Raw genomic sequence first — 15,484 nt, 5'->3', positions numbered from 1 at the left:
ATTAGATCCCATTTGTTTATTTTTGTTTTCATTTCCATTTCTCTAGGAGGTGGGTCCAAAAGGATCTTTCTGTGATTTATGTCATAGAGTGTTCTGCCTATGTTTTCCTCTAGGAGTTTGATAGTGTCTGGCTTTACATTTAGGACTTTAATCCATTTAGAGTTTATTTTTGTGTATGGTGTCAGGGAGTGTTCTAATTTCATACTTTTACATGTACCTGTCCAGTTTTCCCAGCACCACTTATTGAAGAGGCTGTCTTTTCTCCACTGTATATTCTTGCCTCCTTTATCAAAGATAAGGTGACCATATGTGTGTGGGGTTATCTCTGGGCTTTCTATCCTGTTCCATTGATCTATATTTCTGTTTTTGTGCCAGTACCATATAAATGCTGGAGAGGGTGTGGAGAAAAGGGAACCCTATTGCACTGTTGGTGGGAATGTAAATTGATACAGCCACCATGGAGAACTGTATGGAGGTTCCTTGAAAAACTAAAAATAGAACTACCATACGACCCCACAATCCCAGTACTGGGCCTATACCCTGAGAAAACCATAATTCAAAAAGAGTCATGTACCAAAATGTTCACTGCAGCTCTATTTACAATAGCCAGGACATGGAAGCAACATAAGTGTCCATCATCGGATGAATGGATAAAGAAGATTTGGCACATATATACAATGGAATATTACTCAGCCATAAAGAGAAACGAAATTGATGTATTTGTAGTGAGGTGGATGGACCTAGAGTCTGTCATACAGAGTGAAGTAAGTCAGAAAGAGAAAAACAAATACCATATGCTAACACATATATATGGAATCTAAGAAGAAAAAAAAAAGGTCATGAAGAACCTAGGGGTAAGACGGGAATAAAGACACAGACCTACTAGAGAATGGACTTGAGGATATGGGGAGGGGGAAGGGTAAGCTGCGACAAACTGAGAGAGTGGCATGGACATATATACACTACCAAACGTAAAATAGATAGCTAGTGGGAAGCAGCCGCATAGCACAGGGAAATCAGCTCGGTGCTTTGTGACCACCTAGAGGGGTGGGATAGGGAGGGTGGGAGGGAGGGAGATGCAAGAGGGAAGAGATATGGGAAGATATGTATATGTATAACTGATTCACTTTGTTATAAAGCAGAAACTAACACACCACTGTAAAGCAATTATACTCCAATAAAGATGTTTAAAAAAAAATCTTGGATATTTTGGTCATATCCAGTTTTACCTATTATGAATAATGGTGTTACACATTTTTGTGAACAAATTTGTGTGACATAAGACTTCATATCTCTTGGATAAGTATGAACTATTAGGTAATTGCTTGGTCATATGTAAATGTATATTTAACTTTAAAGCTTTCATGCTACAAGCCCATTAACAATGTATTCATGTTTCTCTAGGTCCACACCAAAACTTGACATTAACAGTTTTTTTAATTTTAGACATTATAGTGGTATGTAGTGGTATCTCATTATAATTATAATTTATACGTCTTTGATGGAGCAATCTCTAAATATATATAAATTATATATACTTAATATATATGTTGTATACAATATATGTAAATATTTTAATTAATTTTTATTGGAGTATAGTTGATTTACAATGTTGTGTTAGTTTCTGCTGTACAGCAAAGTGAGTCTGTTATACATATACATATATCCACTCTTTTTTAGTTTCTGTTCCCATATAGGTCATTACAGAGTACTGAATAGAGTTCCCTGTGCTATACAGTAGGTTCTTATTAGTTATCTATTTTATATGTAATAGTGTGTATACATATAAAAAATATAATTAGGCACTTAAAAATAAAAGGAAGACATGCAAATAGCCAATAGGCATATATTCATAGATACATATACTTTACATTTATATATATAACATATCCATAAATATATTTTTGCCATTTTCTCCCATTGGATTGTCTTTTTATTTTTGAAGTGTAAAAATTCTTTAATCTGTATATAAGTTCTTTGCCAGATATTGATATTGCAAACATTTTCCAAGTTTGATCTTTCCTGTTGATTTTCTTAATTTTGATTTTTATTCAGCAGAAATTTCCCTTTCCTCTGTGGTTGTCACTGCCTTGTCAGGGTTGGGTTCTGACCCCTAGTCGTTGGAGTAGAGGCCGTCAGATCTGTTTCTTAGCTGTGTTTCTGATCTGCGGTGTGAGGTCGGGAGGACTGGAGCACTCCCACTGGGATAGAAGCCATTGAGTATTCCTCCTCTGGAGGTGTTCACCTGTGGGTGTGCTCTGTTTTGTCTCCTTTCGCCCATTGTGTGGGCTTACAAAGTACACGGCTGTTGGTACTGCTCTCAGTCCCACCTTAACCATGGTTATGCCGGCAACTGGCCCTGGTGACTCAGGCATCATTTTCACCAGGCCACTGGCCCAGATCCACTGAGGTCAGGTCCCAGGACTGCAGTAATTATGTACCTGGACCCACTATGTGAGATATGGAGGCAGCTCAGACTCTGGCCTGGCCAAACCCCAGCATGTATGTGCCCACAAAACCCACAGCTGCTAAAGCCAGACCTGTCTCAGCTGCAGGAGCACTTGTCCATTGGGATGTTCCCAAGTGCTGAATTTAGGAAGCCATCAGAGGAAGTGTAATGCCATGATTTGCACAGCCATGAGGAGAGATTTCAGCTCTTCTTCCTTAGTTGCATGTTCCCTGGAACTCAGCTGTGGTTTCAGCCCCATCTCTGCATGTGGGCCACCCACTGGCGTCTGCTCCCAAGGCTGCTGGAGCACACGAGCTTGTCAGGCAGGAGGATGTAGAAGCAGCAATCAGGGCAGGCAGGCTGCCCAGGTGAGAGTGTGCTGGGTGGCTATGGGATGTACGAGCCTGTCAGGCAGGAGGGAGTCAAGGTGGCAAGCTGGGCAAATGGGCCACCCAAGCAGGAGAGTGCTGAGGTGATGATGGCTGGGGGCATGTGAGCCACTCTGGCAGGAGCCCTTCCTAGTGCCTGTGGAGGCAGGGGCCGGTGTGTGAGGAGAGAGGCTGCAATGGGGGCCCCGCCCTTTGTGCATCACTCAGCAGTGGCACTTTGCTTCTATGCTGGTCTGGGCTTCCTCCAGGAGCATTCCTTGTTGTGGAGCTCCTCACTCCTATCCCCTTGAGCTGTCTCCTCACAGCCAACATCATTCCCCTTCCTGGGTCTGCTCTTCAAACCCCACATTCCAACACTCAGCCCCCGTGTGCACCAGTGGTCACCAGTGGCTGGGGCATGCAGAGCTGTGGCCAGACCATCTGTGTAGGCCTCACTCTCTCCTGCCTGCCACAGACTGGCTGCTGCACTGTTCTCTGAGCCACCAAATTTCTCCTTCTGCCCCAGCTTCTCTCCCCGCTGCTTCCCCAGATGCGGGAACCTCTTCTCACCTTCAGCTCCGCTCCCCCGCCCAGGGTCACAGGTCACGTCCCACTTCATCTGCTCTTCCTTTTCCCTTCTTCTTTCTTTCGTCCTACCTGGTTACGTGGGGATCTTTCTTGTCCTTTCAGGTGCCTGAGGTCCTCTGCTAGTGTTTATCAGGCGCTCTGGGAGAACTGTTCCATTGTAGATGTTTTCTTGATGCATTTGTGGGGAGATATGAACTCCACATCTTCCTACTCCTCCGTCTTCTTGACTGACTAATCAGCAGTTTGAGTTTTAAAAGGCCACTTTTCCCCCTTCTTTAACCTTGGTTTCAGGTTCTACCTAATTTAGCTAATTAGGCTCAGTCTCAGGTCATTGTGGTCTGTATTTACATTTCTGATTTGTACCGATTTGCAAGACAAAGACAGTTGCTTTTAATTCCCCAAAGAACTGGCCTGTCACCTAAATAATATTGAAAGACTGATTTGCCCAACTACGTTTTCTTTAATTTGCTTTTCTGTATCAGTGAGAAGATTTCCAACTAGACTGAAATTTCAGAATTCTATAGTCTAGAACTTTATGGTTTAATTTATCATACCTTCAAAACTTGCATAAGGCATTCAACAAAGACCCTCTTTCTGAGTGCACAGATTAGACCCAGAGTAAAGTCTCCATTCTTTATTTTTATTATCCCTTAAATATCAGCTGTCAGTTTTTACTTTATATTGTATAGGCTCAGGTAATCCCACTGGTTTCCTTTAGTATGTTTAATTAATATTTCCTTCATATGCCGTCTTATAATATCAAGCAGGGGAAGAATTCGCCAGTGAAACATGTCTATCCCACACAATATAATTAGGCAAAAGAGAGGTAATTATCTTATACAATGCCCATTTAAACATACCAATTTTTATAAAGACTCTGGGGTCCCCAGAGAGTGGTTGAGCCAAGGGACTCAGGCACTTTTGTCAATCTTTTAACTTGATTAATTGGTCTAACTTTTGCCCCAAGTAATTGTTGGTCAGGTATCTCAGTGTAATTTTACGTGTATAAAATTTATATGTAATAAAATATACGTATTTTAAACTGGGGTAAATAGGGCAGACTTGTTTGGGTCTGGCCCTTTAATGTTGATGACAAGTAGGAGATCCCTTTGGCCCATCCAATCTTAGGTAGTATTGTATCCAATCTTTGATTTATCTCATTAATGTCTGTTTTATTTATCCCACTTTAAAATAACCATCTAAAGATTTCTTATTCATTTAGAAGTCCCTTTAAAATTTTCACCTTGTTGGGAAAAAGTTTTTAGACTTTTCCTTCAGTTTTTTTCCCTGTTACTTAACCTAATTAACAATAATTATTCTAATGTTTTTATTAGCATCTGTAAGACCCATTTAGGGGAAGCAGAGACCACAAATAAGGTTTCCCAAACCAATTTTTTGGGTTTGTTTGAAACTAAAGGAGTTTTTAGGTTAACCATTATATGTCTAATTTCCCACATTTCCCCCCCATAGGAGCCAATGAAACAGCTGTTTATAATGAGAGCTCTCTAAAAATTTACCAATTTAGAAGTTTCTCCAATTTGAAGGATCCATGATCTGCCCATAAATGAGGTATACCTTAATAGTGACTCAAACCAATAAGACGCAAGAGGCTTCCCCACAAAAGAGTGTAAAGGATGCTGTCTAAATAAGATCCAGAAAGTTTACTCCCAAAAGTAGTTTAAGAAAGTAATGGTCTTTGTTGTACAGGCTGACACAATGAAGGTTAAGATGGCAAAAAGCCCCTGAGAGTCGTACAGTCAGACAAAAGACTGCTCAGAATCCCAGTCTATTTGACTGGCTGCCAAATGTACACCATATAAGTACTTTTGGATGGTAGTGACCAAGTTCTCAAAACACACACACACACACACACACTCTGAAGAATATCAGAACACTTACATTTCAAAGACACAGGAAGAGAAATGCAAGTTTCCCCTAGAAAGCCTTTTGTTTTTTTGAAGTCAGAATTCTGAAAAGATGTTTTTATCAAGCCAGCTTTTTCTAACTTAACTGCATATGCAATAAAAGAGTCCTATCTTAGTCATTTTTAGGGCAAGATTTTCTTTAAGTCCCAAGTAAGTAAGCACTTGTAAATGTAAATTTTGTATGTACATAAACCTGGCCAGGATATCCGTTGGAGGCTGGAAATCTGTTGTTCCTTTTTCTTTTGTATTGAAAGCTAAGTTCCCCATTCTGAGTTCAATTTGTGAAGATCACTTTTATTTTGACAAACTCTATTAAAGTAGCCAATTCAAGGAAGACAGGTTAGTCTTCCACCTAATTACCCAGTCCAACTTTTACTCAGTGTCTTTCACCTGAGCAAAGTCTCCCCAGTCTTTCAACTGAGGATAAACCACACAGTGTCTAAACTGAGCAAGATCTTCCCAGTGTCTTTTAAGTGAGGCTAACCCACTTGAGCAAAAGTCTTCCCAGTGTTTTTCTACTGAGGATAAGCTCTCAGTGTTTAAACTGAGTAAAAATCTTCCCAGTGTCTTTCACTGAGGGTGACCCAGGTACTTCTTCTTGAAACCAAGTTTCAAGGATAACCTACTACTCAAGAGAAGAGTTTAACACCACTGAATAAAACTTAGGATCATCAACCAAAACTGGAGATCCAAGAACCAGGAGATACTCACCCAAATTTGTCTGGACACTCTGAGAAAGCGGACAGGCCCAAGAAGCCTCTGCTGGCGCCAGGACTCTGGATCCTCATAGAGTTCAGGCAAAGAAGAAAAGTCTGCTCTGGGCCCCTTCATTGGTTGCCAAGACTGCTGACTGAAAAATATGCACAACCCAAAAGGAGAATTATGTTTTATTTGGCAGATTTTCTGAGGACTTAAGCCCAGAACACAGCCTGTCAGATCACTCTGAGGAACTGCTCAGAAGACCTAAGGGAGGAGTCAACCAAAACCAGGTAGTCAGAACATCAAAAGATTACTATTAATTAAAGAAAACTAGACATCTCAAGTTAAGGACTGTAGCACTTTTCTATGTATGAGAAGATGAAAGAATCTGGGCTCCGTGAAATCATTCCTTTGAGATGCACCTTAACTCTAGAATCAGTACCCTGTTTTTCTCCATCCCGAATCCCCTCAAGGTGCTCAGTTGAGGGTTCCTGCTTTGACGTCTGACTTGATGACTGCAACATCCTTTGTCTACGGATATGGCAGGGAATATTTTTCATCCACGGGTAAGAAATTGAGGAGAAAATTAACATAATTCAAGATATAAAACCATTACAATATTAAAAATTCCCAAATGTCAAACAAACATAAGTACCCTTGACCTGTAAAATGGAAGATGCCAAAGAAGGGGAAAAAAGAAACACTAAAGAAAATGTAGAAAATAAAGCATAAAATAAGATGGCAGAAATCAATAACAGTAGAACAATAATTAAATAAATCAAGGTAAATGTTATCGTAAGATTTTTAAATTTCAAAAAAAACCCCCATCAAACAAAACATATTGAAAATACAGTCATAGAGAAAATTTAGAGAGCAAATATGAATGCAAAGAAGACCTGTTAGGTAGTTAGTGAGACGTTAGCAGCAAGGAGGTGACAGTGGTGAGAAAGACAAGAAGAAATTGAGTCACACGCAGCCACCTGGGGACCCTCCCTTGACTCCACCCAGAACGGGAGAAACTATGGTCGGGTGGTGGGCAGCTTATCCTGATAAAGAGAGGCACAGTAACACCAGGGGACTTCTCCAGGCTGTGCATGCCCAGACCAGACAGGCGCATAACCTATAGTAAATCCAAACTCATTATACCATAATTACAATAAATTACATGTGGTTTTGCCCCTCACCCCACCCAGTAGGAATCTCTTGGAGATTCAAGGATGAGAGCATGTGCAGCAGAAAGCTTGTTACATAGCTCAGGACTGTCAATCAAATAATGATCCTTGTCACTCACCCCCACCTCTCTGCAAAATGCTCCTTAAAAGCACTCGTAAGCCTTTCTAGGAATGTGCTTTCAATTTGCAGAAACAGTACACCCATCCCCCCCCCCACACCCTGAGAGTGTACCTTTGCTTCGATATACTTTGCTTTGGGCCTGCTTCACTTCGCTGAAATAGCCTGTTCTCAGAAACAGCCTGCTCTTTCTCTCTCCTCTCTCTCCCTCTCTGAGAGTGTACCTATGCTTAAATAAACTTTGCTTTGTGCTTAAGCTTAACATGGTAGTTTGCGATCCTTTGCTTACTATCATGGAACCAAGATAGCTGGTCCAGGCCTTCCACTGACCTCCTCGGTTGAAGCTATTTTGTTACAAAGCATGTCCACATGGTGACAGACCTAAGTCTAAATTTTGATAAAAGGTTGAATTAAGGTGAGAATATCATATGGGAGGAAAAGACTGTAGGAAAAATAGTAGATGTAGGAGATATGTTTGTGAAAGTGCACATTCATGGCAATATAGCCAAATAAACTCACATGCTCACGTTCCCACTAAAACTGTATAAAATTATGACCAAGAAGCAGAGAATACACATTATTGTAAAGCCCTCATGGGGCATTAAGACATATTTACCATGTGAATCCTTCAGTGAATCTTGTGTTACTGCTAAGGGATAGAAAGTGGTGTCATAAGGGAATTTTGTGTAAGACTCAAAGCTCCCTTTCTATATGGTTCAGGCTGGACTTGAAGCTTCAGGGGCCTGGGAGGATGGGGCAGGAAAGGCAAGGCACACTCAGAAAAGAGAATACATACATAACACACTAGGAATATCTGAAGAGGCTGCTCAAGACCTGGCTCAGCCCCAAGGGTTTGACTCCTAGTCCTACTCTTCACCCTACAGCCCGTTAGGGTCAGGACCTTGGCTCCCCTAACCCATTCCTAGCTTCCGGGTATAGAATGAGTGCACGTCTGAATGTTAATGTTCTCTCAAAATTTACATGTTGAAATCCTACCTCTTAAAGATAGGAGGCGGGGCCATGCAAAAGTGCTTATGAGCTTTCATGAATGGGATTAGTGCCTTATAAAAGAGACTCCAGAGATATCTCTAGCCTCCTCCCATCATATGAGGATACAGAGAGAAGGCTCCAGCTGTGAACCAGGAAGAGAGCTCTCACTACGAGGTGGCCATACTGGTGACTTGATCTTGGGCTTCCCAGCCTCCAGAACTGTAATAATAAATGTCTGTTGTTTTTAATCTACCCAGTCTATGGTATATTGTTATAGCAGCCCTAATGGATTAAGACCACATATTTCAAAATTTATCTGGAGAGTGGGGACTGTCTTATCGTTGCAAACTAAGAAGTTGGGTTGAGACAACATATGAAAGATTTTTTTTTAAGTAGAAAATTATGGATTATTGGATTTGAAAGTACTAGATTGGTTAAGGAAAATGAGTACGTGTGTGTGTGCGTGTTTGCAGTGTGTCCCAAAAGTTTTTGTGCAGTTTAAAGATTTACTAACTCCAGAATTATAAACACTATAAACTTACAAAAACATCGTTTGAAGGTTTAACTGTTACCAGATGCAAGTCTGTGTGCCTGATGCACAGTGAGGCTAAATACTGAAACATCAGAATTTGGAGCAGAGAAAGGTTTACACAGTGCCATGCAAGAAGACACGTGGCTCATGCCCAGGAAAAACCCCAAACTTCCTGAAGGCTTTCAGCAAAGCCTTTTTAAAGGCAAGGTGAGGGAGGGGCATGGCTAATTGTTGCAAATATCTTGGTGTTGGATCCTTTGTTCTAGCAGCTGGCCAGATGGGTCAGATCCTGGTCAGGTCACGTGTTCCTGTAAACCTCCAACAAAACAATTATTATTCTCTGTTCTGCAACTTTTTATCTCCATGAATGGGCTCTTAAAAGTCAGAGCCTTAGCAATAGGCTATCCTGTATATTTCAGGCTATAGGCAACATTGTTTTCCAAAAAGTGCAGAGCCAGCCTGGGTCACAGGGATGGACAGAGTTAGCTCCGGCAACAAAGCATAAAGATTAAAGTAAAAAAGATCTAATGTGGAGTCAGATTTGTTCTTCCCTATTACATAACTATTTATCATTCTTTCATACTTACGAATTTTCAAAAATAAATTATTTTAATTTTTGTGTGTAGTTCCCTCTGATAGAAAATGAGGCAAAACATACACTATTCAAAATTCACAAAACTAAATAAGTGTAAAAGAAATTCAAGTTCTATCCCTGGGTTTACACAAGACACAAACATGATGTGGGAAAGTTGGAGCTGAGGACAAAGGAAATCCTGAGTAAAAATGTCTGTGAAACAGCCAGTCTTCCAGGGTCAGCTTAAGATGTTCAAGAGTTATCAAATTGGTGGGCCTCAAGTAAAGGTCTCTAATGGATGAAGGAACCAGGTTCCAGATGCAATGAACAGAAAATTGGCTAAGGTCTCTCTGACAGGATGAGAGTAGTTGGAAGGAGGGATCTGGAAGCCCCAGGAGGGTGCAGGTGTCTGTGGGTCTGGATGGGAAGGCGGGGCAGTGATTCAGCCTGTTTCTCTTATTGCCCCTCCCCCACACTCAGGAGCCCTTTGTGACAAGGCCACAGCTCTGTGATGCAGGCCTGGGGTTCTGCCATCAAGTGAACTCCCAGTGCTCTGTTGCCTGAGGGCAGCAATGCAATTCAGAAGATGGAGAATCTCTTTTCTTCGAAAAACATTGTTGCTATCTGGCTGAGATGCAGCCCAACTTCCTGGGTGATTAATATCATCCTTGGGTTCCTGTGTGGACTGGTGCTCTTCCTAATGTTACTCCCCTGCTTCCAGAGTAATCCATTCTTAGCACCACCTAGGAAACATAGAAACATCAGGAAGGTAAGAAACCTTTGGCTTAATCCCAGCAGAGATTATCTCTTTTTTTCTTATTCTTGTTTCCACTTTTCTAAACCACCTAGAGAGACTCCTGAGATGGGAACTCTCAGAAAAGTATAGAACATCATCCTTCTAGGGAAAAGCCAGGCCAGAGAGGGGTTAGAGTGGGCATGAGGATTTCTAGCCTAAGATCGTAGACCAGGAGTTCAGGTATGGTAGAGGGCTCCAGGGCAAGTCCCAAATGCAGTGACTAATAATGGTCAAGGACTGGATTACTAAGAGTTCAATCTCTGCAGGAAGGCTGACCCCTGAGCCCTGGTTCACCAGCCACCTACCCACAGCGGGTGTCACAAGTGAGACCTTCCTCTGTGTTGGGGCTGAGCCCCTGAGAGCCTGAGAGAAGAGGCTGGAGTGGAGGTCTGGCCTTGGGAAGCAGAATCCTATCTGACAAAGCTCACGTGGACATTTAGGTCTGAGAATGTGTGTGTTTCTTGATCAGAGGAACAGTGACAGAAGAAATCTATGGTGATTAAAACTTAAAAAATCCTTCTTGGGCTTCCCTGGTGGTGCAGTGGTTGAGAGTCCCCCTGCCAATGCAGGGGACGCGGGTTCGTGCCCCTGTCCGGGAAGATCCCACGTGCCACGGAGCGGCTGGGTCTGTGAGCCATGGCCGTTGGGCCTATGCGTCCGGAGCCTGTGCTCCGCAACGGGAGAGGCCACAGCAGTGAGAGGCCCGCGTACCGCAAAAAAAAAAACAAACCTTTGCACGCTTCAAAGAAGAAAAACTGAAAATATTGTTATCCACTTTAAAAATAAGTAAAAGGGGAAGAAAACCCACAGAGTTTTAGTTAAATGTAGAAAGTCATGTTGTTCATGAACACAGCTTGCCTAGATAGAGGACAGTGAGAGTTGGGTGTTCGCCCCTCATTTTTTCTTCTCTCTCAGCATCAAGTAGAGCTGAAGGGGAGGAGCAGGAGTAGGAAGAAAAGTGGATCTTTGAAAGGTAAGCCTTTGCCATTCAGCCCTGCGCGCCCCCGAGAGTTAGCTTCCATCTCTCCTAACCCTGAGGGCCCAGCTTCACGGTCTCTGAGGATGCCAGTGGCAGAGCTTATTCCTCAGGAAACAGAGCCTGAGCCTAATTAACGTGGAAGCACTTTGCAAAGGACAAACCCTTTTCAAATGAGACTTACCATCACTGTCAGGGACATGTGGCCTTGGACACTGATACTTGGGCTCCAGAGTCTAATCCTCCAAAGATTTCCCTTAAAGGGCCATTGCACTCAGCCTCCTGAAAGACTCTTAGGCCTCTGCCTTCACCACCATGACCCAGTCTCCTGATTTCCAGCTTGCAGAGATTGCCTGGAAGAACTGGAGGGGACTCACAACCTGGTTTCACTTCTGCAAAGGTAAAGAATCTTTCCCCTTCTCTCCTGGGTCGTCCTTCCTCCCAGAGCCTATAATGTGACCCCAGCCCTGGGAGGGGGAGCCATGGGAGGGCGTGGCTAAGGCCCTAGAGTGAGGGAGAGCAGGAGCTTTATGAAGTCAGTGTGGGGGCAGAGGAGGGTTCTTGGGCTGCAGGTGCCCACCCCTGCCTGTCCTGTCCAGCCATCCTGGCCCCATCTGCTCTCCTACAGCTGCCTGGGGAGGCTTCCTGGCAAGGACAACTTTCATCAGCTCTCATGTCAAGACCCTCCTGGTGAGGCGTGCAAAGCAGTGCCTGCTGGAGCCTGTGGAAGACACTGCTTGAAGGGTCGGGAACCCTGCATGAACACCTCCTGTAGGGTTTCCTTCCTTGATCCAGACACTCGAGAGGTGCTGGAAGCACATATTATACGGTTTGGGGTAAAGCACAGGTGGACCCTACCCCTCAAGGTCCTCAAGGCCATAAATGTCTTTAAGTTGAAAAAGTTCCAACCCTCCACCGTTCTGCAGTTTGCCTCTTCCCCTGCAGCTACCTGTGTGTCTGGGTCCCACTCAACAGTCCAGTTTGCTGAGTTCCTGGAGAAACCTCCTCAGGCTCATTCAGGAGAGAAGGTGATAACAGAAGAGTCAGTTCCTACCCTGAAGAGGCCTCTCCTTGTCCCCTCAACTGTGTGTAAGGAAATCCAGAGTGCCCTGGGAGCGATTCCATCTGGTGACTGCCATGGGCCCTCAAAGGCTTCTCTGACTGGACAGGAGGGCAGGCCACCTTCTCAGTCCCTCACACTCAGCCTTGTGGGCAGAACCTGGAAGAGTGAGACTGTGGAATGGGTCAAGAGGGACAGCCTAGAGCCAGGTCCAAGTTCAGCAATGGTCAGGAATGAGCCAAGAGAGGAGAGTGGTGGTCAGGCCTCAGGAGACCCCTGCCATAGGGTAACAGTGATGGAGGTGAACTTAGGATCCCAGTCTTTGAGAGGTGAAGAGGCCAGGGAGGCTGTGGAGGCCAAGGAGTCTCCTGCTCTTCAACCACAGTCTCGTGTTATCTTGGAAACCAAAGTGTTGACAAAATCCCAAACCACAAATGTACATATGAGGAGTTTAGAGGTGCCAGGGGCCAGTAAAAGTTTCCTACTACCTAGAATGTCTGTTTTCCAACATCCAGGTGAGCCATGCCTTAACATGGAGGTTGCTAGTGAGTTTAACTCCAAAGTAAAGGTACAGTCAGACAACCAGCTTCAGGACTTTCCCAAACACAGGTTCCCTGCTGCAGACAACTTGGCTTCTCAAGTGCCTCAGTGCCATCCCCAGAGAGTCCCCACCAGAGACAGGTTAGCTTCCCAGGAGCCAAGTGGCCTTATGGAAGCCCAAAGGAGCAACCTAGGGCAGCAGGAGCCCAAAACTTCAAAACTCCAAGACTCATGGAAGAGCCAGAGCAAGATGATTGCCCCTACTTACAAAAGAGAGGACTGTAGGGGGCATAAACCAGGAGAGCATGAAGAAAGGTTTAAAGAATTAGGGACCTCTCAAGCTGGAAGTATGCGCCACCCTGCCCAGGTCAGGGGAATAACGGACTCTATTGGGAGCAGATGTCTCCAGCGCATGCCAGAGAAGAAACATAGCCCTCCAGAAAGCCTCTTCAGAAAAAGGATGAGGCTATTTTTAAAGTGGATTTTCCCCAAGAAAAAAGTCAATGGTCGAGATGCTCTGCAAAAAAAAAAGCCCATATCAGCCACTGCCCGGAGTCACGGATCAGTCAAAAGCAGATCAATCTTGAAGAGTGAGACTGCTGAGGGTCAGGCACGCATGGCAGCTGTTGGACAGATCCTAGAAGAAAAAAGAGCAATTCACCATGGACTTCATGCCACAAAGTTAAATGAACACAAACTGGAATTCCAAGTCCCAGTATGTGGGTGTTTCTGCTACCATAGGCTTACCTCCTACCCAGAGCAAGGGAGAATGATGGGTTATACAGCCTGTAGTCATAAAGCCACCTCCAAGGGCCAGAGTTGTTCTATGAGGGAAAGGAAAGTCAGACACCAACATAGTTTGAAAAGTGTAAGGTTCGAAGATGAGCAGCTGGGCCTAAGGTGCCTCCCATCCTTGCCCCCCAAGAAGGGTTTGTTTCCAGTTAGTACCTGCCAGTATGGGCCAAGGATTCCAGGTGCCCCAGCCCGCCATCAACACTGTCCAAGGCATTGTCATCTTTGGGGAGGTGTCTTGCCTGGTCGACAGTAAAATCCTTCTTTAGTCTTCCCTTTAGTAGGAAAACATGTCTCCAAGTAAAAATTCAGTCCATGTAGAGAAAATGATTTTCTCATTAGCACATCCAAGATATTTAGTGTTCCCCAATACATGTATATATATATATATATTTTTTTTCCTAATAAAAGCATAGTGTAATGGCTGCTGTCTGTGCTGTGCACTTTGTCTTCTAGAAGGGATGGGCATGGAGGGAGGTGGACAGTAGCATCACAAGCTTGCTCCTTGTCTCGTGTCCCTTCATTGCACCTTATAATACTGTCATTACACAAACCAAAATTACTCTAACAATGAGACGGGAAAAACCTATGAAACCCACACCCAAGGATCTGGTTCAACCAATCTTTCTCCTTCTTCTATGCTACTTTGAACTTTATGCAACTGTAGTGGATAGGTTTACACGATAGGGCTGGAGATTCCAATTCAGTCTCCAGGAAGTGTCAGAGCCAAGTGGATGGAAGTTTGGGGGGAATAGAGTATGGGCTCTGAGTTCAGAAACAGGAGAAAGCTTGCCCCTGGATCTCTTGGTAGGGAATATACAACATCTGCTCTTAAGAGTTCCTTCTCTCTCTGATGAAGGCTGGGATTGAGATATGCCCTATGAACCCCTTTTAGCTTAGCCATAATAAAATGTACAGCATCACCCTCCCCCACCTCTGTTTTTCCTACTTTAGAGCAGCAGCAAGGATGGCATTTCCAGCTCTGTGTGTGTAGGTGAGGGGAGTATCAGGGAGGCTGCTGAGGGCTGTGTTGAGTCCAGTCCCATATAAATGAATGGCTATGTTCATGGGTCACCTACCTTCCACTCTATGTTAACCCCAGAGAAGGAGTTTTGGATGAATGGAATAGGGGTGTGACTGTGGGTAGTAACTACCTGATGGTCAAACACTGTGAATTTAGGGTGGGATGTAGGTGTAGAAAAATCACTGGATCCAAGGAAGGAGGCAAAGTGGTACCAGATTCCCATAAATGTGCAGTTCTGAAAGAGCAGCCCCCTGACATACAACCACCATCTAAAGGCCTAAAGGGGAGGAAAAGTTAAGGGTCCAGTAGCTCATCATGGCCCCACCCCAGGGTCTCTACCCTATTCCAACTCTAAGATCACAGACCTAGAGAAACCACCTTTAGGTCAAAACAGAAAGTCAAACTTATAGAAGTAAAGCAAATCAGGGAAGGTTAATCTCTTAATACTATATTTAATAAGCTTACACATCATCTCCTCTTGACTTTTAGAAAGGATAACTTAACAATAGGTGTAAAAGCCAGGACTAGGGAACTTGGGATGTGACTCCTAGTCTGGTGACCTTCACATAAACACATGGCCCAAGGACTGCTCCAGGGGAGAGGTGGGGACTGGCTTGTGATTGTGTAGTAAGCCTTGCCTGTCTCCCAGTCCTTGATCACCCCAGAGCCTGGCAGGTGAAGAAGCAATCAGACAGGATTTGTGGTGGTGTGGAGGTGACCTGTGCAAAGTGGATGGGGCCGGGTGCAATCCAGGAGTGTTCCACTGATCTGCTTCTGGCACAGCTTTTCTTGTCTCCTGACCCCCATCCATATGGAAAAGCAGGGAGATGAGGAAGAATTTCTCTAGAGTGATTTGGTGCTTTCTGCCATGTGCAGGGCGC

General features: G+C 43.9%; 1 protein-coding gene and 1 long non-coding RNA gene across 5 annotated transcripts in view; one reads left to right on the top strand and one right to left on the bottom strand.

Moving 5' to 3' along the window:
• LOC308610327 (spermatogenesis-associated protein 31A6-like) overlaps positions 1-14,004 on the top strand; it is a 57,697-nt gene extending 43,693 nt beyond the window's left edge. For 2 of the 4 annotated variants that reach the window (XM_081259503.1, XM_081259505.1), the window contains exons 7-11: positions 2,056-2,251; positions 9,896-10,184; positions 11,127-11,184; positions 11,527-11,587; positions 11,816-14,004. In XM_081259503.1, the coding sequence (XP_081115629.1) occupies positions 10,002-10,184; positions 11,127-11,184; positions 11,527-11,587; positions 11,816-13,835 (2,322 nt within the window). In that variant the 5' untranslated portion in view covers positions 2,056-2,251; positions 9,896-10,001 and the 3' untranslated portion in view covers positions 13,836-14,004. Of the gene's footprint in view, positions 1-2,055; positions 2,252-9,895; positions 10,185-11,126; positions 11,185-11,450; positions 11,588-11,815 lie in introns of all 4 variants that reach the window. The other 2 variants (XM_081259504.1, XM_081259506.1) reach the window with 2 other exon arrangements.
• LOC308610328 overlaps positions 3,837-15,484 on the bottom strand; it is a 33,014-nt gene continuing 21,366 nt past the window's right edge. The window contains exon 3 of the long non-coding RNA XR_014014514.1: positions 3,837-6,180. This is a non-coding gene — a long non-coding RNA (uncharacterized lncRNA). The remainder of the gene's footprint in view (positions 6,181-15,484) is intronic.

The sequence above is a fragment of the Mesoplodon bidens genome (assembly GCF_964165515.1).
Source record: "Mesoplodon bidens genome assembly, contig: HAP1_SCAFFOLD_197, whole genome shotgun sequence".
Lineage (NCBI taxonomy): Eukaryota > Metazoa > Chordata > Mammalia > Artiodactyla > Ziphiidae > Mesoplodon > Mesoplodon bidens.
This window is presented reverse-complemented; position numbering and strand designations above follow the sequence as displayed.